Here is a 24,155-nt window from a genome sequence, read left to right as displayed (position 1 = left end):
TGCTAGGGTCACGGCTGGCTCTGGCCCCTGCTTTCCCCCTTCCCCAGGAAGATCCTGGCTCAGAGGCACAGACTACGCCTTTGAAGCGCTCAGGGCTCGCCAACCGGAAGGAAAGGGGAACCTGGAGAAAATCGCAGGGAAGAACTAGCGGGAACCAGGCCCAGAAGCTCCGGGCGAGGCCGAGGCGGCTTACGCTGCTTTAGCTCCTGCTCCGGGCTGGAGTTGCCAGGGCTGCCGCCGCCGCCGCCTCCTTCGGGCGGGCGCAGGCGGGCGGGCGGAGTGGGGGACTCTCCGGGCGCTGACATTTGCAGGCTGCCCTCCTGATTGGTCCCCTCGCCGAGCTGCTCACGGGTTCATTCAACTGTTAAGCACCTCCCCGTCTCTCTAAAGGACATTATAATGCAAGAAGCCCCCTTTTTAACCACAAACCGAATTTTCTTTCATTTAGGTGATCTATATATATCTATATCGTATAGCTTATAGCTTATATCTATTTTAAATAACTTAAAGCCGCTAAAATTTGGGGGGGAACAGCTTTCGCCCTGGAGCGGTGCGCGATGCTGTCTCACGCCGACCTCCTGGACGCCAGACTAGGTGAGTGCGCGCCTCTCGCCCGGGCAGCCAGGAGAAGCCGGGGCAGGAAATTGTCAATTTGTTCCTTATTTTACCTTAATGCGACCTAAATGGACTAATTTCTTTAAAAGTAATTGTGCTGCATTAAAGTTTAATTTGATTTAACATCTACTTTAAAAAAAGTCTATGGAATATGTAGATCCAAGAAAGGAGTTGGGGAATGTTGTTACTTTTTGTTTTTCTTATTTTTCTCTTCCACCCTCCCCCCGCCTTTTTTTTTTTTTTTTTTTGAAAGGCAATATACTCCGTGATAATTTGTTTGGAGGTGTTTCTCTCTCTCTCTTTTTCCCTCTCCTGTTTGTTTTGATTTGGGATTTATTTCTCCTTCTTCCCCACCCCCCGTTTCTCTCTCCACACTACCTTCTGGTCTTCTCTCCTCTTTTTCTAAGTGTGGTTGAATTTGTAAAAAATCTGGCATACAGGAGAAGCTGCTGCCATCAAGGCAGATTTGCTAAGTGTGCTGGTTGAGAAGGAGAGAAGCCAAATTCAACCTCACAGGCATCCCACCTTCTGCAAGGGATTCGGCATTGCCAATGGCTGAGAGGAATGCGCCTTTTATTTCTCTGGAAAGAAAAGTTGAAATCTCTAAAGTTTGATTAACGGTTGTCCATAGAGTTCACTCGAATTTCCTTAATGCTATTTGGGTTGCTGGGCTCTGGGTTTCCGGATTGGGAATCTTTTGTGATGGATGTGACTCCATTTTCCAAACACTTTCTCTGATTTGAGGGGGAGGCGGAGCTGATTTGGGTTGATTTCGGGGGGTGGAAAGCTTGGAGGTTTATTCATCTTCCGAAAGTGAGAAGGAATCGGCTGAGGGCCGGAGGTAGAGTTCGTCAGGCTGCCGAAGCGCAGGTGCCGCAGCAACCGAAGAATTGTTTAATTTTCTTTCTGTCCCCCGCTCCCTGTGTCCAAAGATTTGCTCTCGATTTTCTGGGGCGCCGGGGGTACGGTCTATAGATGGGATTCAAAGGCATGTTTTATTGCCATGACTGGGAGTGTTTTATTGTGAGAGAGAAGAAAGATTGTGCTGTTTACTATGGGAGTCGGCTGCGGAGAGGGCAAGGGACCGGGAGATGTTATTCCAACCCTATTGTACAAATTCTGGGGAACCCAGCTGAGTACCCTGGGAGTTTCTTCCTTAGGGCAAGCGTGGTGTGGAGGGAGCCGAGGACGGGTGAAAGGAAGGCTGCACGGGGAAGACAGCCCCACCTGGCATCGCCAATAAAGTAGTGACGGTGAACCCCTTGCCTCCTTAGGTATGAAAGATGCCGCCGAGCTTCTGGGCCACCGGGAGGCGGTGAAGTGTAGGCTGGGCGTGGGGAGCTCCGACCCCGGGGGCCATCCAGGGGACCTGGCGCCCAACTCCGACCCAGTGGAGGGAGCCACTCTGCTGCCCGGGGAGGACATCACCACAGTGGGCTCTACTCCGGCCTCGCTGGCAGTGAGCGCCAAAGACCCGGACAAGCAGCCCGGGCCTCAGGGCGGCCCGAACCCCAGCCAAGCCGGCCAGCAGCAGGGCCAACAGAAGCAGAAGCGCCACCGGACGCGCTTCACCCCCGCACAGCTCAACGAGTTGGAGAGGAGCTTCGCCAAGACTCACTACCCCGACATCTTTATGCGTGAGGAGCTGGCGCTGCGTATCGGGCTGACGGAGTCCCGAGTGCAGGTACGCGGGGCTTGGGCTCTGGGGCAGAAGGCAAGGACGGGGAGGGAGGATTTGGGCAAAGGGAGCAGTATCTTCCCTTCCCCTGTGGAGATCCTAGGCTGCGTTCAGGCTGTCTGTGCGTTCCTGTGTTGAGTTATCTCCTTCTCTACCCGGAAACTGGTCCCCATCGCCATCCCCCAATGGACACGCAAGGCCCCTGTCTCCGACCTGTATAGCGACAATCCGGAAGAAGCTCCTCAAAATCGAAGCCCAGCGTTATCGGGCTACAGGGTTTGCCTCCTCGTCCTGAGAAGGCAACCTCAGCGCTCCCTCTCCCTTCTAGGCGGCCTAGCCGAGCGCACCTCAACTCCTGCTCCTGTTATTGACAAGTATTACCCCTTAACGAGTTTGTGTTAAGCGTTTGGATAAAAGGAGGAATGCAACAATTATACAGAAAACAAGAAAAAAGAACAAATAAGGAGAATGGGTGCCTTTTTAAAAAAACCCAGGTTTCACAGCGTGGCTTTATTAAGTATCGCCCTCCCTCTGCACTCAGGCAAAATATTCTTAGTTTTGATGTTTGCAAAGGGTTTGAACTTTCACGGTCTACCAATAACCTGGAGACAGCTGACGAGATTCCCACAGCCGGTGAGCCCCGTTTTGTTTTGGAGTCCGCTAAGGAAGCTGGGGTGGGGGAGGGGGATAAAGGCTTTCTGTTGTAGATATCCGGTCTGAAGAAGGGGCATTCGGGACGGGAAAGGTTGACAGGTAGTAGAGGAAATCACTGCTGACCCCTAATTCCCCTCCAACCACTCACCAAGCTGTAAATTTTATATAACCTATAAGATCACACCTATAGCTTTTCTGAAAATTGGGGAATAAAAGCATAAGCCTAGTGAATCCCAGATTTTTTTGTTTGCTTTTTAAAAGAATGAAGACAACGAATCGAATATTTTACGGACAGGTGCCTGGAGGTGAAATTCCAAGCGCCAGTACTTACTCTTGAGCTATCCATGGTGCTGAAAAAAAATCTTCTTTTGCCATTTGGTTGGTGGTATTTTCTGTACGATTTCCTGGGTGTCATCAACCTGGTCAGTTTGTTAAACCAGCGCTACCTACCTTTATAAATTAACTTTAAATCTTAGTTACTTTACATCTGATATAAGAAGTAAGCGATGAGAGCGTCCATAATCACAGCGTTGAATATTTCTGTCTCCATTCGGCATTTCAAAGATAGTCTAAACGGAAAAAATAGAGCAAGTTTTTTCTGTTCTAATAGTAAATGAATATCATTGGGGATTTTAAGTGGTCAAGTTAATAAAGTAATATTGATTAACATAATGATTAACATTTTTATTCAATATAAGTCTGGGTAGTTTTGCTAGTGAAAGGCCTAAACAGTGATCTCCTAAAACTACACACTGAAAGAGTGCTAACTGCATAACTGTAAACATATATTAGTAATGCTCTTCAAAATTTTTACCTTTCACCTTTTAAAAATATCTGAAGTTGAGTTTTAACCTTTACATAAATATACAATTTCAATACTTCCATCAACACTGATGACAATGCTTGCTTGTAGGTTCGATCTTGTGGGTTAGAAATTCATAAATTTTGTTTTTTGTCCCTTAAGAGAAATACTATCTATTAATTCTTGTTTTAAAGGATAAAATACTGTGTCTTAACCTAGACATACTGGCAATTAGTTTAAATTAAAGTAGAACTTAGAATCACAAATAAAATATAATTGAACAACTGATTTTATGAAAAAGGAAACGAGGTCTATTAAACTTTATTAGGTCTTCCAAAGGTTAATGACAGTTATTCTTTTAATAGAAAAAGTTATAAATGAAATAAAATATAAGCTATGTAACAGAAATAGTTATTTTCAAAAAGTACAGAAAAGAATATGCAAGAAGAAAGAGACAAAGTACTCTTAATCGTTCCAGCATAATGTTCAAGCAAAGATAATAGCTTGAGCCTGCTGATAGGCACAATTTAATAGAATGGCAATTTCAATATTTTAAAAAATAATGCTCCATAGTTTAAAAAGTAATCAGATCAACATAACCTTCTTAATTAACTTTTCAAAATGATTAACATTATGTAATGTAATGCAAAAGTAATTTATGGAAAATGTATTTACTTCACAATTCACTGTAACATTGCTCCTTGACCAAATTCAAATTAAATAGTAATTGGTTTATGTTCTTATATGATCAATACTTCATAGTTTTCTTTATAGTTAACAGATTGCCACACACTCTTTTCCGTATGTGGGCCACTGCACTGATTAAAAATTATCTAAACATTTAATTCATTGCAATTGTATATTTTTAAAGATGCTTTTTGATTCTACACCAAATTACCCAATATACTTATTTTTTAATCTCTATTTGGTATATATTATACTTTTAAGTATTTATTAAAGCATCTCTACTCACATGGAGGCCAATTCCATGTCTGATATCGCTCCTCTTTTCTGGCTAGTGTAATAAAACCATTCCTTTTATAGCATGCCATTATTAGAAACCAATTTCAGAATTATTTATAACCTGGAATGGCTTATTAAGCAGCAATGTGAGAATCATGCAAATTATGTGATCAAATGCAATATAATAAGCATAATCATTAGTCTCTAGCACGGATTAATTAACTTTCAATATTTTATTTACATAAAAACCAAATCAGTGAAATAACTTCTGCACAGTCAGGCTTGCCTTTCAATATTTTATACGAACAAAAATAATGTGCTGTAATTCCATTGACCGTGTCCCCCAGAATGGCCCTGTCACCTGCCACATCTTAATAGGGGGACAAGCTGAGAGTATTTTCTAGTTTTCTAATGGAATGAGAAATTGCATTTTCTTCCTCTCCCAGCACTATTAAAGTGTAATGAATTCGGCCCAGAGTTCACGGCTGGCTGATCGAAATGAACCTGAGATCTAGGCTTTAATACAGCTCCCCAAATTTCCTCCCAAATCTTCACATTAATCATTGCTGGATTCCAATGAGATCTTCATAAAGCATTTGCTTCAAGGGGGGGAAAAGTAATATTCTCTCTTTCTCTCCCTCTTTCCTCTATTTCTCAGCCATTTATAGCTGGGGAATTAAACGGGCTATATATTTTAAAATACATTTACAGTATGTCTGTATTACTGTAACAGCAGATATCATGAAAGTGGATTTTTAGATTCCAACCTCCATTAGATTCTCACTGTTGTATTAAGCATTTTCCAAGAAGAGCTGCATTTCAAACTGAGTACAAAGTTGGCCCGTGGCTGTGGTTAATATATTTCCTGGAGTTGTCATCTGCACATTCTGAAAATCTCCCTTAGGTTTTGCCTGCATTTTAATCCGTCATGCTCTAGTTTTCAAGTGGAAACATTCACATTTTAAAAACATATGCATCATAGCTTGGAACGGAGGTGCTCAGACTCCATGCAGATTTTTTTCCCCCCAATCCCAGTAAGCCATGAAACATAAAAAAATTTGTAGCCATCATTTGACTACTAACCCTCAAACATAATTGAGCATGATTTTTCGATTATTTCTATAATATTTAGTTCTTTAACAGCTGTTCTTTTCCGCCTGTGCCTAAGCAGAGCCTAGGTTCAGAAACCATCGTGGTAGTCGCATTTTCTATTGAAATTCTACTGGGCAACCCTCCCCTTCCTCTTTCTTTTTTCTGCTCATTCCCTCACACTACCTCCCCTCAAACAAACATTTCGGGATTCACTGGCACTTGTAGGTTGTTAGGAACCGGTCTTGACTTTATAAGACACCTTTCAAAACAATTCAGATGCAGCTTCTCAGGTGTGGGAACCGTTTGGTCACAGACACCGTCCCGTCTACCTCCCCAGAGTCTAGCCTTGGGTGGGTGCTGCACAGCGACTTGCGGCCTTAGGTCTTCTCGCTGTGCCTTCCTTTCCTCCTGAGAGTTGCTCTCCTCCTAAAGCCGTTAACAGCTCAATCGGGTCTCATTGATCCCATTCACCATCTAGAGCCCTGCTGCCTCATTAATCCGTTGTGCCACCAGCTCAGGGGCTGCAGCTGGGAAGAGACGAGACCCGCTTGCCCATCGCCGACACTGGGATACGCAGCAATCTGAGAAATGGGGTAGAAACCACAGGAAAAAAGTGGTAGGTGATGGCGTAGGCACGGTAGAAAGGCAAGGGCCGGCCCAAAGCTGAGGCAGTATTCTAGACGGCAATGCCATTAAGCATAGAGTGCGTCTATGCTTGCCTGGGCATGAACACACCGCTGAACATTGCTGGCTCACCGAGACCTAGGGCAGGTATGTCCATACCCCTCTGATACTTTAGCTTGCAGAGTAAACACTAAATAGGTTACATTAACGGATAAACAACCTTTTTGGCCACGGATATGGTGGTCAAATTGCGTTGGCCAAATTCTAAGAGGAAACACTCAGTACCTGAGCTGTGTCCCACATCATTTATATTTAGGCACAGTAAACTCCAGCTGACTAGACTTTAAATTGCAAGTCTTCCAAGCAGGCCTGCTGGCAAATTATTGTTATTATTGTCATTTAAAGAGATCACATTCAAATAGGGGGAGATGGGAGTTATCTTGGACTGGCAGCTTATGTGATATCTTTCAGGCAGAACTCTTCTGTGATAAAGGGTTTGACATGCCTAGGCAAATTTGCCTGGTAGAGTCTGAAATTCCTGAGCCACTGTTAAGAAAAAAGAGAATAGGAAGGCTATTTTCATTTGGAGTATATTTTATCAAACTCATTTCCCTGAAAAAGGACATTTGGGTTTGTCTAAGCAAAATTAAATTTGACTCATATATCGCGTGGTGAAATGTGACCTCCTTTAATTCGTATTGGTCAGAACATTTGCTTTTAGTTTATAGATGAAATGGGGCAACTTGAGGGAATCGGAGGCCTTGTTACTTGGGATCCTTAGTAAGTTCCTGAAAAGAATAGACTTGAAGGCCCCTGGGGCTCAGGGCTTCGGCAGCATGTTCCAGGACACTCGTACAGCCCAGATGAAGGTGTCCATAGAACGATCTGGGAATGAGGCACGGAGAGTTGTGGCAGTAGCACCAAGCAGCATGGGAATCAGAAGTCACGGTGGAGACCCAAACCACACTGTAGCTCAGTGGCGCTCACTTTCCCACGCAGATCACTATATTAACCTCTCTGCCTGTCAACTGTGGCGTTAGGGGTTTTCCTTTGACTTTCGATTTTGAAACTATGTCATCCACGGCCCCTCATCAATTTCCAAATTTCCAGCGTTTCTGAAAATTCTATAGCCTATCAGTGTTATAAGGCATGCTATTAAGCCACATGGGTACACATGTTTATCTTCATTTGTACACCTGTGGGTCGAGCTTTGACACATGCCTGACTGCAGACCTGTGAATCTGTGCAGTGCACAGAATATGCAGGGGCGTGGTGAAGACTGCACACCTTGGTGTGTTTGCACAGTGCGTAAACGCTGCGGGGCACGAGCTCTCAGGAGCACGGGACTCTGCGCTTAGTGGGTGCAGGGGGCGCCAGCTGCCAGGAGCTGGTGGGGGGCCACGGCTCCGACTGGGTTTGGGGGTGTGTCGGGCCGCTGGCAGTTGTTTCTCCCGGGGCAGAGCGGCTGTATCCGCCGCGGGCTTCTGGAGCTCAAGCCCAAGCTTCCCGGCCGCCCGGCCGACTAATAGCGCCCGGTCTGTCTCCCGCCCCGCCCGCTCCAGGTCTGGTTCCAGAACCGGCGCGCCAAGTGGAAGAAGCGCAAGAAGACGACCAACGTGTTCCGCGCGCCCGGCACGCTGCTGCCCACGCCAGGCCTGCCTCAGTTTCCTTCGGCTGCCGCCGCCGCCGCCGCCGCCATGGGCGACAGCCTGTGCTCTTTCCACGCCAACGACACCCGCTGGGCAGCGGCCGCCATGCCGGGCGTGTCGCAGCTGCCGCTGCCGCCGGCGCTGGGCAGGCAACAGGCCATGGCGCAGTCACTGTCCCAGTGCAGCCTGGCTGCGGGGCCGCCGCCCAACTCCATGGGCCTGTCCAACAGCCTGGCGGGCTCCAACGGCGCGGGGCTGCAGTCGCACCTCTACCAGCCCGCCTTCCCCGGCATGGTGCCCGCCTCCCTCCCCGGCCCCAGCAATGTCTCCGGTTCGCCCCAGCTCTGCAGCTCCCCGGACAGCAGCGACGTGTGGCGGGGCACGAGCATCGCCTCCCTCCGCCGCAAGGCGCTAGAGCACACAGTCTCTATGAGCTTCACTTAATGCAGCCGCGCCCTGGCCCGCTCCGCCCCCAGCACCGCCCCCGGGGACGCCCCAAGGCCCTTTCGGCGCGCGCCAGGACCCCGGCGCTCTGCCCCGTCCCGCCCCGGTTTTCCGCCCTGTCTTGTTTCGTCCTCGCCTCTCTCCTACACTCGCTCGGGCTCACCCCTCGCTCCAGCCCGCGAGGCCTCCCCTCCGCCTGATTTCGCTCGCCCGCGGCCCCCGATCTCCCGGCCGCCCCTCTTCCCTTCCCACCCAGGTGCCCCCTCGGCCCGATCTCCAGCGCCTCAGCCCACCTTTCCCGCCATCCTGGACTCCCCCTCGCGCTGGCCGTGCTCGTGCCCTTCTCCCGGCCTTCTGCCTGGCGGCGTTCCCACCCCACACCTTTGACGCGACTTCTACGAGCCCCCTCGCCCGCCGCCTCCCCTCAGTCCCCACACTTTGCGCCTCTCCTCCCGCGCCCGGCAAAAGCATCCTTCCCGCCATTTTACGTACCAGGGAGTCGACTCAGGATCTGAAATCAGACACCAATGGACTGGTTTGTGGGCAGAAACACACACACTCGCACTCTCGCTCACGCTCAGACGCTACACACACGCGCGCACAGACACCTAGGTCACACACGGACGTGTTCAAGGGACAGCACAATGTTAGGGATTTTTGTCTTAAAGGAGGACAAGCATCTGCTACCAACCGCCTCATCTGAGGGCCCAACTGCTATAATTTGATTTGTCCTTGTACTCTTCGAGCTCCTTTCTTTCCTCTCCCACCACCCTACCCTTGCCCAGTCCACCCGGTCACATCTGTGGAGCCCTCTCTTGGCTTGCAAGAGAACGCTTTTACTTTTATTTTCTCTGATTTTTATTTTCTTACGCACAATTGTGTGAGGGTGTAGAAGGGAAGGCTTCTCCGGAGGAACGCGACAGTGGATTGGGTGGCTGGAGTAGACTAAAGCAGTCATGTGACGAGGAAGAGGTGATCTGACCCATTTTGATAAGACTTTATAAGGAGGAATAAAATAAACATGTAAGCATAATTTTCTTTTGTAAAAGCAAAAGTCACATCTCTTTTCTGGATCCTTCAGGACTGGGGTTTGTTTGCTTCCTTTTCCATTTCTCTCTTCTCGCTGCTCTGTGCCCTTGGTTGTTTTGTGGTGGTCCTGTCGTCCCTCGTGCCCCTCGGCCACCTGCCGGCCGCCGATGGGGTCACTCGGACATCTACAACCCTGCAACTTTGTACAGAGAAACACAATCAGCTCTTTCTGCATGTGCTGGTCAAATCCAAACCCAGAGAACAGAAGCGCTTTCTAAGAATGAACAAATATGTGAAATAGGATGTTTTGTGTAGATAAAGCATTCTTGTTACATACTGGTCAATTTGTGATATGTTTTAACTTAATGTCTGTGTTTATTTATGGAATTCGGTTTTCTTAATAAATGTTTGAGCTAATATAAAGCATATTATTTGACTTTTCCGGACAAGTTTATATCAAGTTAAATGTAAATGGATAAAATAAAATCATTTTCAGTATGTGATATAGAGAATGATGGGTTTTGGTGTGACCTCGAACGGCGGGAGGGGTCTCGTGGGGGGAGGGGAGGGGTTAGTCTTGGGAATGGTCATATTCGCGGCAGTTGGCGGGGTCCGGGCGTCCGGGTCACGTGGGCCCTTCACCCTGCGTTGGGCTTGGGTTCGGTTTCTGCGGGCACGGTGAGGTCTCCGCGGCGGGGAGGCGTGCTGGGGCCTGGCTGCGAGCGCCTCGCGCGTGAGCTTGGAGCCTCCCGAGGCTTCTCGGCCAACCTAGGCTTCCGAGGCCGAGGTGGGGCTCTGAGAGTCGCTGTCGGCGCGAAACGCAGGGCCCGAGAGTTTCTCGGATGAACGGTGTCCCTAGGGCAGTGGCGCGGAGGGCGCCTCTCGCGGGTTGCGTGCGCGTGATGGGGCGGCAGTGGGCGGAATGGGATCACAGTTCGCACCCTCGGCCTTCTGAGCCCCGAGCTCTGCCCTCCGGCGCCGCCCCAGCCGTCTCTGATCCCAGGTACCCGGTGGACGCTAGGCCGTGGCTCTTGCCTCCCCCAGGGCCTAGGCCTCGTTGGGGCCTTCCCTCAGGTGATCGCGCCCCTCAGGTCCCCAGACCCAGGCTGCGCTTCAGATACCCGGGGCCTCCCAAATAGCGGCAAATGTGCTTCTCCAGAAGAGGAGTATCCGGGACGACCCGCGCTTGTCAGGGCTTTCCCCCACCCTGAGGCTGCTCTGGTTTCCTCTCAGGGTTCCTGCTGGCTGCGTGCTAACCTCGACTTCAGCCACGTGCTCAGGGGACTGCCCCAAAGGCATAGGGGAAAAAATACTGTTTCTTCGGTCGGCGGAGGGGAAGGTTGCGGTGTGTTTTAAACTTGGAGACAAATCGATATCACAGGCTTCCTTGGGAAGGCTAACCAAAATCAATCTTGTGGTTTGAAATTTAATGGTCATTATAGGCATTTAGAGGGCACCCCTTTTCCCACGGGAAGACATCTCATTTGGTTGCCTCAGAGTGTAAACCCTAAAAAACACCCTCGTGCTAAAATACATCTGGGCTACATGTGAATTTGAGGAGCTGTTGTAATCGTTACTCAACTAAGAGAACACAATGGAATCTCCTCAGAGATGAGAACAAAAAGCTATGATTTTTAATGATAAAAATAAATCTGTTCATGTTACCCTAGGAATTTTAATTAGAGGTAAATTGGTGGGTGGGTTCACAGAATATTTCAGTTCTACATTTTCTAAAGACTATTTTTAGTATAACATTAAAATATTAAGAGAAAACATGCTCATTTTGAATTTCATACAAGAATGGAACATTTCTGTATTTGAGAACTTATCCAAGAATTTAGCAGCACACAACCACCAAATTTCTAAAATGTGAGTTGATGAAAAATACTTTTCCTTGTTTTTACATTTCATCATATTCTCCCTTATCTTATTTTAGTGTTCTTAAAAAAAATGAAATCGTGGATACTGTAATCTTAAGTCACATTTAAGAGATCAGTACAAATTACAGATTGCTTCACCAGTGCTCATGGAACGTTGTTTACAAGGATGCTAATTTTACAGCTTTTTATGCTGCTATAAAGCATAACTTTATGATGTAGGAATGCAATAAAGGATGCTAAATGGAATCTTTAAAAATTGTATTTCTCAAAGGCAAGGGAAATAGGATCTTTCATTGGAAAAAAATGGGCCAACTCAGAACACTGATGAGAAGTTGCAAATCAACTCAAATGATAGATGCTTTCAAAGATACTTATATTTCATAATGTAGTGTTTATTTATCAATATTATAATGAAACTATACAGAGTTTTGCACTTGACCTGACTCTGGGCTAACATTTGTTTCTATAGCAATAGATTTTTGTATTAAGAATCCTGAACATTTTAAAGTCATATATGCCATTAGGTTAAAGGAAGGCAAACTGGCCTAAATTGTTAAGGTTGAAAGTTTAGCAAAGATAAAAAGAGGAGAATAAGAATCTCAATCACAAGCCTAAAAGATTTCTGCTTTTTGAGGGAGAAAAATCTAACGACAGAATAATGCTTCATATTTTTTTTTACTCATCATTAACAGCAATTCTGACTCAAAATTGTCAAAGATCTAATAATAATTAATTAAATTTAATAAGGGAATCAAGACACTAATGTTGAATAGTATCAGAACACAAAGTTGGTAAGTCCAACATGCTAGATGTTGCATCTAGTAATTGTACTTTTTGCTGAGTAGCCTGTTTGGTATTGAATACTGTCACCACATACTAGCTGGAAACACTCAATCCATTATGATGTAACCATATGATTGATTTATTTTAATATACAAGTTCGTTCTTGTATCTTTATTTTCTTTCCTCAGTATTGGTACTAAACATCATATATGCCATACAAGGGGTGGCATAGTAATGATGTTGCACTTAGATTATCTTTTGTTGATGGTGGAAGAAATATGTTGTGGGAATGCAACCTGCTGAAGACGATGTTAGATATTGAATGCAAAACAGCATGCAGAGCAGTTTGGGTAACTCGGGGTAGATGTGCATATAGACATGCAGAGGGAATTCTAACTTTGGGGCAATTTATGTTTGGTGCCCCCAATGACAGCTTTTCCCCAAAATGTAAATGTGTTTTTAACTTATATTGTGGACCTTACATTTAATTTTTTAGGATAAAGAAAAAACTTAGCCCACAAATACGTGTATTCTAGTAATGGCAGTAGTTAACCTGTCAGTTGAAATAATGTAACCTTCCTTTTCTCCTTTTCATGACATAAAGATAATCTCATCTGAGGGCATTTATGTGAAGAAATAACAGCATGGCATGGTGAAACTACTGGCTCATTAATCCTGGCATCTACTTCCTACAGGGTTCCTTGATTAGTTAGATTCATTCACTGGGCATTTCGGAGTTTTTGATTTGTCACCATTGGCTAGGTTCACTGAGTTCAGGCTAAACTGAGCCAGAAGCAATGTTTATTAGTAATTTGTAGTACAGGCTACCCTAATAATTCAGCCCAAATATCTCATCTGAAAAATATCCATTCACCCTCACTTCTAATGTGGGTTGCAGCTGTCTTCATAGGGAATTGAAAAGACATAAGTGATTGGGCATGTATTTTCTAAATTATTAATATAATGGCTAATAGCTGTAAACCCATCTTTGTATCCAATGCAGAAATTATGACTTATTTTAAAAATGGAAGCTGCAACAAAGGGAGGCACCACCTGCCTGGCTTTCTGCTAAGTCTCTTCAGTACAGAGCTTTTGGTATAGGAACCATGGCCAATTTAGCATGTGGCCATTACGGAGAGACACGGAACAATGCCTTTGGCTCTTTCTAATGTGTGCACTATCAAAACAAGGCATGGATTTAGAAGACTTACTAAAAAGTGCTATTAAGGAGTTTTGGGTATGAGCTACACAGAGGGCCATCTTTTGATTTTGATGATGTCATACATGCTATACGAGTGATGGCATGGGGACCACACTTCACACCCCTGGCCTTCTGAGCCCTGCGCTCATTAGTTGTTTGTCCTTAAGCAGGCATAATTAGTTGTACAGTTAAGCTGCATCTTCCATCCACATGATCAAATATCCCGTATATGGGTCTGAACTTCAGACCCATATTGGATTTGAGATACAAGTGTATTTGAGATATACTTGTTGCAGTTGCTCATGCTGCCACAATCCCTCTCAGTTCTATGTTGCAGTAATTCAATGAGGAAATATATAATTCACCCACATGACATATATAGTATATGTTCTTTGTATCTTTCACTGAAATGTCACAGGGATTTATGTACTTTTGCTCCTCCTAGTTTTTATTGAATCTGTTTAAGATAAACTCAAGGTCAGATTAAGAACTATAGATACTCTTTAACACGGAAAAGATTATATGTGATCCTTATGAAATTAAAAATAAAAACATTATTAAATTATAAAACAAAACATAGATATACTGAAATTAAAATAAGTTCTTTTTAGATTTGCTAATTGCACAATTCTGAATGAGTTAAGTGAAGCTGAACTGGTCTCTCTTTTTGCTACCCTTGCTTTATTAATTATCATCTTAATTAGTCTATTATCTTAATGCTTAGGTACTCCGACATTGATTTCAAAAATAACATTTTTAGAGGGTGTTATTTCATTACTTTCACTCCAGTACCTTGCATTTGAACTCCATCTTTTAGTTTACACAGCTCATTATCTCATTTAAATCATGGCACCATTATGAAGTAGATACTTTAATCCCTGTTGTATAGAGGAAGAAATTGAGACTCATGAAGGCTAAGTAACTTGACAAAGATCATATCCCTAGTAAGTGGCAGAGATCATTCTTTAAGTTACATTTTTGGGTCATTAAGCATTACCATTGTGTGTGTAACATATAGACATTTCCTTTATTGTTAAAATATTTTCACGGAATGAAAAGTTTAACAGTCCACCCTTGTAATTTAAAAAGAGTTGCTTTGATAGGACGTGATAACTGCATCAAAATAACACATGGTTTCAAGAGCCTAGAAACACTCCTGTCCTATGGAAACTCACCTTCTTTCCAGAGATTAATTCAAGATAGCTCAGCCACCAAGAAGACTCTTAATCCCGTGAGAAATCTTTATCAATGAAGTCGTCTCCTTGTGACACAAGTTCTGGGCTGAGGTGGCAAGAAACTTGTGAAATAGCCCTCGGACTACTTTGAAAGGGGTGGCATTGTAGATGGACAGTGGAAGGAAGAGGATCTCAAGTCTTTTGGTGCTTTTCTTGTCTGTCCCTGCAAGATTTTATAGGGAGATATTTTGATGGTGCTTTTATGTATTATTAAAAGAATTACAACTTAGCATAAACTGCATGTCCTTTTTCTGGCCTCCACATATTAGGAATCCAGTGCCAATCATAGATAATAAAATCTTAGTATTTGAAGGGACCTTTGAGATCATCTCATTCAAATTTCCTGACCACAGTTGTCCCTCTTTTATTTCTCACGAGGTGGACTTGCAGGCTCTGTTTGAATGCAAGGTAGGCATCTTTCATTGGCCTGCCAGAAGTCCTTCCTTTCATTGAGCCTAGTCTGTCTCTTGTCTCCTGGTTCTTTCTATAGTCTTACCTCAGGAAAGACTTCATGTCACAGCTCTTACTACTGAAATGATTTTTTCTTTTTAGTCTTCTTTTATTAATATCAGTCAGCCTAATACCCCTAAGCTATGCTATGGTACTAGATAAAATTTATTCCTCTGGCTTAACACAACTAGAATTTTTTTTTCTTGCTCACACGAATGTCACTGTGAGTGAAGTGAATCTCTAGGAGAGCTCCTCTCCATGTCCAGTGATCCAAGCAGGTTTCATGTTGTGACTTAATCACCCCATTATGGGGTTTCCATGGTCTTTATGGGAGGAGGAACAAACAGGACGTTTAAACTCGTTCTTAATGCTTTGGTCTAGAAACTTCTACTCAAGGTCCAGTAAGTAAGAAATAATTACAAGGCTTCCCCTGATTGCAAGAGGACTGGCAAATGTGGAACACATGAATATCTGGTGAATAGAACATATCTCTGCCATAATCTTATTTTCTTAGTGATAAATACTCTTAGTTTTCTCATTTAACATGTTTTCCATACTTACATGTAAGTCAACAATTTTTTGTGTGTGCTTGTTGGCAAGGCATGTAGGTGGGGGTACCAGAGAAATATATAACATCCAAGCTCTTCAAGGAGCTTATCATATAATTGGAGAGATGAGACAAATATATTTTAAAAAGAAAACCATACAAGGCAATTTATGATGGATTGATCAAGTTCTAAGTACTCTGATCATATCTCAAATGCAATGGAAACTCAGAGAAGCAGGAGATCATTGTGGGGTAGAATTCCTGACCAGGCTTCCTGGAGGAACTGGGTCTTATAGGATAACAAGGTCACCCTCTAGGATTTTATTCTCCACTTTTGTTTCATTCTGTTAAAATTATTTTGACCTTTCCTTGTGGCTCTTATTTTCAGATCTATAAAGTATGTTTCTTGTGTTTATATATGTTCTCACTAAATTCTCCACTAGCCTCTTCAATGTGGAATCATTAACCAGATTCAAGTCTCTAATGACCGGGGTAAAACATGGTGGGCTACTTGCCAGACTCACTTTAATAGCCATTCATAATCTGATATAGTGTTTTACTATCTCTGATATTCCCCAAATGGATACATTTGAGCAATGTGATTCCCCAATATCTAGCATAGACTCTGACACATATTAGGTGTGCAATAGATGCTTATGAAGTTGAATTTAGGTCAGATGTGCTGGTGTTAAAGCTCCCAGCACTTGCTATGATCTATTATCATGGTGGGGTAGTTACCAACTAAAAATACGTATAGTAAAGAGCTTACCTCATTATTAAGGTAAAAATTAAATCACTCCTGACAAGCAAGATAATGTTTTTATTCCCACAAAAAGAGATCATCCTTGTCCTCTGATGAGCACAGTGCTCACTTGGAGTAAACTAGTCACCCATGGGAAGCTAATTACCTTTTCCAAAGAACTGGGGTACCATGTAATGTCTTCGAAAAGGTAATTTAGTAAATGATGCCCTGTTATCTTGGAAGAGTTAATATGCCTCTTTTAGAAACTCCAGTGACTGGATTGTCTCCCACAATGAAGGGAGGAGCACACACTTGCCAGGAAACCAGCTATCTTAGATTTCCCTGTTGGAAGACTTAAGAGCTTCATTTTCATTTTAAACCTAGTGGTTTCTCTGAGAACTGGTTGTGTGCCATAAGCCATTTTAGATTTGAAGAGTGATGATGAGAATTTTCTCCTTAGGCATAAGAACTCCAGAGGAAGCACTGTGAGCTTCTGATAGAGGTTGTTTTGGGTTCAGGTTAGGAGATCATTGCTTCTCAGAGAGGTAGTTTGTTTTTTAGTTATAGCAGAACAATCCTTGTCCAGTCACAACTCTGCTATATTTGGGGACCCAGAAGAAATGCATGGTTTGGAAAACATAGTTATAGTCCTTGGTCAGCCATTTCCTGACTGTGTTTTTAGTTCTGTCACTCAGCAGCTGTGCATTTCTATTTCCTCATCTAAAATCTGAAATTCTTTCCCAGTACTGACCATTTCTAGTAAATGGTCATTGCTCACTAGTGTGGGGCAACTCAGTTTAAGCATAATCAAATGCCCGGACTGGTCTTTGTCTAATCTGTTTCTTGTCTCTTTTTTTTCCTGGAGATAGGGGCTCTGATTCTGAGTCAAGTCAGCGTTGTGTTAAGGTGGTGAAAAGGTAAGCTCGTGATATCAATGCTCTGCTGAAGAGCTGCTGCCACTGACAATGTCACTAGCTTCCTTGTAATAGGACCCAGGGAAGGGATTGGGACTCTGTAGGAATTGTTTTCCAGAGTAGGAAAGAAAAATTGGAACATGCAAGGATATAACTTCTTAAAGACAAACGTGGCTGTGCAAAAGAATTCTTATTCCTAACCTTAAACAATTAAGAAAATAAAAGCAGGGAGAGGAGAGCTAGATGCTAGGCTTTCCCTTGGGTTTGTATATCATCTAACTGAAAAGGAGAAATTAGAGAGAAAATAGACAACCTAGACATATGCTCGTATAGGAAGCACTCAGTAAATTTTGGTTGGATTGATTAGATTCAAAAAGTACCAGTTTCTTATGTAAAGTTAGTGGAACAAATGGCCAATGACTTAGAAGCCTGAGGGGGTAGTTCTGGCATATTTATTTCGTTGCCAAGGCAATGCCAGGTGTTTGTGACCACATGGGAGAATGACAAGAATGGGCAGCCTAGTGGCTGCTCAGGTGAGAGCAGGTCCACAGATCAGGAAGTATCTATGCTCCTAACCTCTCTTTATGTGTGCATGAAGGCTAATTGTTCAAGTCCAGGGGAAACTGGTGAAGTATGTGAAGTTTTTGTTGAGCTGTCAGCTTTCTTCCTCCCTCAATATTTTCAAGATTATAGGACCTTATCTTTCAAATTCTTTTCCCTTAATAAAATAGGAAATTAGCTGGGATCGTTTACATTTTGACTAAGTAGACTTACAGCAATATGCTAACTTTCTATTTTAAACTCTTTAATTTTAGTATAGAAAGAATGCTTTTTTTTTTTTTTTTTTTTGAGACGGAGTTTCGCTCTTGTTACCCAGGCTGGAGTGCAATGGTGCGATCTCGGCTCACCGCAACCTCCGCCTCCTGGGTTCAGGCAATTCTCCTGCCTCAGCCTCCTGAATAGCTGGGATTACAGGCACGCGCCACCATGCCCAGCCAATTTTTTGCATTTTTAGTAGAGACAGGGTTTCACCATGTTGACCAGGATGGTCTCGATCTCTTGACCTCGTGATCCACCCGCCTCGACCTCCCAAAGTGAAAGAATGCTTTTATCTTAATTCATAAAAATAACTTTAAAGCAGTAAGAGGCGGGAGTGATGCTGTGGGTAGAGTTTGCACAGGGGCCTTCTGCAGTTTAAGGAAATTATACTACACCTGAGAAGAATCTACTTTAATTGTTTGGGAATGCTCAATGAGCTGGAGCAAGAGGGGTGAAGAAAATATTCTTTCTTTGGGAGGTGGGAACACAGGTGTTTGTTTTCTTGTTCTTTACACTGTATATTATACATGCTTATTTCTTGGGCATATTTCACAATAACAAAAGAAAAAACGTACCAGTAGTGATTTCCTCCCTTCCCCAAAGCCCCCTCTTTAAACATCATCTTTTCTAGAGTGATGGCCTACAGGTTTCCTGAGGGATTGATTGCCACACAGCTGCTAAGTATATAGAGGTACCTTTAGGGATGGCTGACTTCTCCTACACGAAGCCCAAGCCCTGGGCTCCGGAGTCACCTTTGTTTTCTGGTGTTCCAGTAGGACTTGTTAAAAAAAAAAAAAAAAAGAAAAAACCACCCCTTTTCCTTTCCTAGCTCTAGTCCTCTGCTTTAAAATTTCCAGAGTTCATTCTTACTGTGTAATATCCTGCCCTGAGTTTTCTTCTTCCTTCCTGTGGTAATCCCGTTATTCTGTTGTCCCCTCTAGACAAGCAATCCTCATCCTCCTGGCCCCCAATCTTCGAAGCAGCAGAAACACCTGCACTTGGGGTCAGGTCTGGGGAGAAGCAGCAGCTGGACATGTTGCTCAAGCACCTCTCAGGTAATGGGGATGAGGGTAAGAGGGAAAACTGGGGGGGTCTCTAGGAGTGTAATCCAGGAAAGTCTGCCCTGGAGCACAGGGATAGATTGAGTCAATGAAACCTGAGTTTGGGGAGAATAATATTCAGGACTTTTGTTTCTTAATTTGTGTGTATTGATGATTAGTTTAGCTATTTTCTGGCCTGAATGCATGATGCCTGACACTTATTAGGTGGCAAAAATTATTTGTTGAATAAATGATTCTGGAATGGTGAGAGGGAAATGCAATATCAACTTTGACTTTAGGTTTCAGAAAAATGAGAGAGAAGTCAGATGATTTTCCATGCAAAAGTAAAAATCATATTAACGTAAGTTGCTTATGTAATCACCATGAAGCAATCACCATGAAGCAGTTATTCGTAAAATAAAATACTTTCAAGTGAACTTTAATTCTATTTTGTAATAGTAGTAAATTGTGCTAGGTGTCAGGTAGGCTGTATCAAGGTAGAAAGGGAGGTTACTGGTCATCTAATCTTATTGTTGCTGGTTAAATTATTCATGCAAATTATAGACCAAATTGTCATTTAGCATAGCTTACGAAGAGGATGCCCACCACCTTCTATGGGGTCCCTTTTCTTCTAAAACATCCTGATACCAAACTGAAATCATCCCCCTTCTAGCTTATCCTTGATGTTCCACAAAGCAAGTCTTCAACCTTTATTGCCTGACAGGTCCTCACATGTTTAAAGACAGCTTTTCCCGTCCTCCTTCTTTATTAAATTCTATGAAACAATAAGGGACTATGCTCAGAGGCACTGAAGTTCCTCAAGTCATCAGAAAAACTTGTTTAGGCCGGGTGCAGTGGCTCGTACCTGTAATCCCAGCACTTTGGGAGCCCAAGGCAGATAGATCACTTGAGGTCAGGAGTTCAAGACCAAGCTGGCCAACATGGTGAAACCCCATCTCTACTAAAAATACAAAAATTAGCCAGCCATGGTGGTGTCCGCCTGTAGTCCCAGCTGCTTGGGAGGCTGAGGCAGGAGAATCGCTTGAACGCAGGAGGCAGAGGTTGCAGTAAGCTAAGATCGTGCCACTGCTCTCCAACCTGAGTGACAAAGTGAGACTCCGTCTCAAACTAACAAAAACTTGTTTAGTCATCTTTATTAAATAGAAGACAGATTTTATCCATAAAGAGCTTCAGAGTGTTTGTACCCTTTTCCCTATACCAGACATTTAGAGTAAGTTATTCTTTTAAGTCAGTATTTTTCAGTCTCTGGGAATGGGGCTTAGGAATCTCATTTTATAGTTTGAGAACCACCGTTTCAATTGCTTCAGTTGTCCAGGTGAATTAAGTATGACTGATGCTAACCTCAGGAATGGGTCACATCTGGAAAGCAATGTTGAGCCTTTCTGGCCTCTCAGTCAATGGCCTCAGCCCTCAGGCTGCCATTCATATGGGTAGTTATTTGCTCCCAACATTCAAGTTTTATGAGATTGTTCCTACACTCAGTCCTTTAAATTACGTTGCTCTTCAACCTTTATTTTTTTTCTAAGACTTCACTTATATACAAATGTTCATGTAACTCAACATGAATAAAATCCATTTATAACCTGTTACTCCATCTGCTTATGTTCATGGGTTATGTTCCCTTACAATCCTTTGACATATACCTACCTAATGTTTTAGTATTTATGGCCAAAAACATAGATGGCATTTTGTATTTTGTTTTGTATTTTGCTTCTGTTTATTTTTCATATTGGTGTATATCTTCATATGCATAGTTTTAATGACTATATTGTTTATAGCTTTTTCTGATTTTTAAATATTACCTGTTTATTGTAAAAATTGTTAAATATAAGCATATTTATTCACTCAGAATATATTTGAATGTCTGACTCTATAGATGCTCACCCAGAGTTAAGCACTATTAAGATTTAATGTATCTCTCTCTTTCTCTGTGTAGATAAGAGAGACACAGAGAGAACTATTTTAAAGAATGTTTTTTATATAACAAGTCTTTCGAGTGAAAACACAACAAATGAAAGTCTTTCAGTTACTGCAACACTGTCCAATATGGTAGCCACCAGCACCATGTGGCTATTTAAATTTAAGTTAGATAAAATCAATAGTTCTCTTTCTCAGTCACAATAGCCACATGTTAAGTACTCACCACATGCGGCTTGTGGTTATCATATTGGACATCAGCGCAGAAAGCTTTATTGGACAGTGCTGGCTCATAGCATTCTAGGGTATAGAATACAGTTGCCCTGCTTCTTGCTGAGTTTCATGGGACCTCATTCTGTGCTTTAGCTGTGGAATAGAACAATGAAAGTGGACAGTGAGTGTCCCCGAAGGCTTTTGAAGAAATGCCTGTAAGTAGGAACTCGGCCTAGTCCTGAGGTTTCTATCTAGATTTTAATGTAAAAACATTTTTAATGGGACAAGATGGGAAAGAAGAAGAAAGTCTTAACTACCGAGAGAATAGAATGAGAGGGATGTGTAGTTCAGGTCTAATATTTCTGTGCTTGTTATACACCACTACTAGAATCCATGCTTCAGTGATTTTCCATCAGTGGTAACTTTTTTATCTAAGGTTTTAAAATGTATCTGTATGTAAATGTTTGGGCTATGCCTTGGTCATTTAGAGTGGGTATATGAGGGATGTTGTAAGGAGTGCAAGAGGAGAGGAACTATGACTTGAAGTAAACGTGTGTATGCAACACACACACATACGTGTACACTAAGATTTTCCTCCAGCAATGTCATAGCTATTTCAGCAGAACAAGTGTCTTACCACGTACAGCTTGTTCAGTGCCTGATCTGAAATTAGCCTCACTTTCTCCCCAGGGCATCCTTAGTTCCCTGTGGATCTCAAAACCAGTTATACATCAACACTCTGTGGACCTGGTCAGATGTACTGCTACATTACTTATAATGCAGATCATGGTGGTGGATTCTGTATGCAGATGTGCATGGAAAGCCTGCAGATGCTGCAGATGTGCACAAAGAAAAAGCTGTTGAAAGGGCTTAAATACATTGCACTGGTGCCAGGCACATGTATCACAGGCTAGTTACTGTAGTTACTGAGAATGCTGATGGATTTATTTCATGGCCTGTGTGGTGTAAAGTATGCAATGAACAGAGACTAAATTGAGCTGGTAGGAAAAAATATATATACATATACCTATCCCATCCCAACTTCCCCCACCACAAAAATAAATAAATAAAAAGACAGAGTGGGTTTATATAAAGTTTTGAAGTTTCAAATAGTGACTTAAAAGTAAGCAATTAAATTTTGCTTTGGAGACTTGTGGTAATTTTAAAAACCGAAACTTAGAATGAGAACCTGGTGTGTTAGTTGCTGGCAATATTGGGAAATCACACAAACTCATTATTGCCTTGGTTTATGGTATTGACCATGAGAGGGTATTATAGTAACCATTAATTTATTAAATTATAAAATACTTGAAACATATTCAAATATAGAAAAAAAGTACAATGAACTACCATATATCCATCACCTAGATTCAATACTTACCAAGATTTTATCCTATTTGCTTCATTCTTTTTCCCATTAAAAAAAAGTCCTAGTATATTAAAGCATATCTCAGACATTACAAATATTTTAATAAACATCTATAAAAATATGGACAAATATACTATTATGTTATTATTTGTGCCCAAAGAAATAAATGATATTTTTTAGTATTATCTAATCCATAATCAAATTTATTTGACTATCTCAAAAATGTCTTTAGAGTTAGTTGAGTCAGGTCCAAACAAGATCCATAGAGCAGAGTTGTCTTATGACTTTTTTCTTTTTCAGACAATTCAGTAACATTAGTAAACTTGTAGAGTTGGGCAACTATCATCATAATCCAGTTTTAGAACATTACCATTACCCTCCAAAATTTCTTCCAGCCCATTTGCAGTCAATCCCTGCTCCCACTTTAAGCCTCAGGCAGCCGCTGATCTGCTTTCTATTTGCATAAATTTTACTTTTTGGACATTTCATATGTTAAGTCTTTTAAAATCTGGCATAGTTTCCTCCTCTCTCCCCTTTGCCTCCTGCCATGTACTTACTGTTCTGTAAAATGCCCTATTTTCTGAACTTGTCTGTTCACTTCTTGCTGGTGTCATTTAACTTGTTCCTTTATCCCCTTCTCCTCCACATTTCTTTTAAACGGAACAGAAGAGCACCAGCCAATAAAACTTTTGCAATGATGGAGATGTTCTGCATATGCACTATCTAATGACTACATGTGGCTTTCGGGTACTTGAAATGTGGCTATTGGGATGAAGAAGCTGAATTTTTTATTTTACATTTTAAATTTAAATATCTACATAGGCCATAGTAACTGTGTTAGATACTGAAGCCTCTAAGGCTTAATCAGAATTAGGCCCAATGTTTTTGGGTATGAATTCTTCATAGATTCATATCAGGAGGTATGTAATGTTTGCTTTTCCTACTTTCCAGGGATCTGGTGACTGACCACTAGGTTGAAATGGTAACAGCTTGATCTCTGTTGTAGCAATTCCCTATCAACATTTTACAATGGAATATTATTTGACCTTAAAAAGAAAGAAATTCTGACACAAGCTACAACATAGATGAATCTTGAGGACATTTTGCTATATGAAATAGGTCATCTCAAAAGGACAAATACTGTATGATTCCACTTACATGAAGTACCTAGAGCAGTAAATTTATAGAGACAGAAAATAGAATTGGTGGGGGGAGAATAGGGAGTTATTGTTTAATAGATTAGTTTCAATTTTGCAAGAGAAAAGAGTTCTGGGGATGGCTGCCATTGAACTGTATGCTTAAAAATAGATCAGGTGGGCCGGGCGCGGTGGCTCAAGCCTGTAATCCCAGCACTTTGGGAGGCCGAGGCGGGTGGATCACAAGGTCAAGAGATTGAGACCATCCTGGTCAACATGGTGAAACCCCGTCTCTACTAATACAAAAAATTAGCTGGGCATGGTGGCGCGTGCCTGTA

The 24,155-nt window shown here is 42.7% G+C and overlaps 1 protein-coding gene across 1 annotated transcript; it reads left to right on the top strand.

Moving 5' to 3' along the window:
- The first annotated feature begins 393 nt into the window (after window positions 1-393).
- On the top strand, window positions 394-10,053 carry OTP (orthopedia homeobox). Its single transcript, XM_012462074.2, has 3 exons — window positions 394-594; window positions 1,890-2,299; window positions 7,991-10,053. The coding sequence occupies exons 1-3, from the start codon at window positions 558-560 to the stop codon at window positions 8,519-8,521; spliced, it is 978 nt and encodes a 325-aa protein (XP_012317497.1). The 5' UTR covers window positions 394-557; the 3' UTR covers window positions 8,522-10,053.
- Window positions 10,054-24,155: the final 14,102 nt, after the last annotated feature.

This window comes from Aotus nancymaae, unplaced genomic scaffold, assembly GCF_030222135.1.
Source record: "Aotus nancymaae isolate 86718 unplaced genomic scaffold, 86718_ANA_hifiasm-v0.15.2.pri h1tg000014l, whole genome shotgun sequence".
In the NCBI taxonomy this organism is placed as follows: domain Eukaryota; kingdom Metazoa; phylum Chordata; class Mammalia; order Primates; family Aotidae; genus Aotus; species Aotus nancymaae.
This window is presented reverse-complemented; position numbering and strand designations above follow the sequence as displayed.

Excerpts from the sequence above, each read along its gene's own strand:
- OTP (XM_012462074.2), top strand. The coding sequence starts at position 558 with ATGCTGTCTCACGCCGACCTCCTGGACGCCAGACTAG. Across the intron at positions 595-1,889 it reads CCTCCTGGACGCCAGACTAG|GTATGAAAGATGCCGCCGAG; the intron begins GTGAGTGCGCGC and ends TTGCCTCCTTAG. Across the intron at positions 2,300-7,990 it reads TGACGGAGTCCCGAGTGCAG|GTCTGGTTCCAGAACCGGCG; the intron begins GTACGCGGGGCT and ends CGCCCGCTCCAG.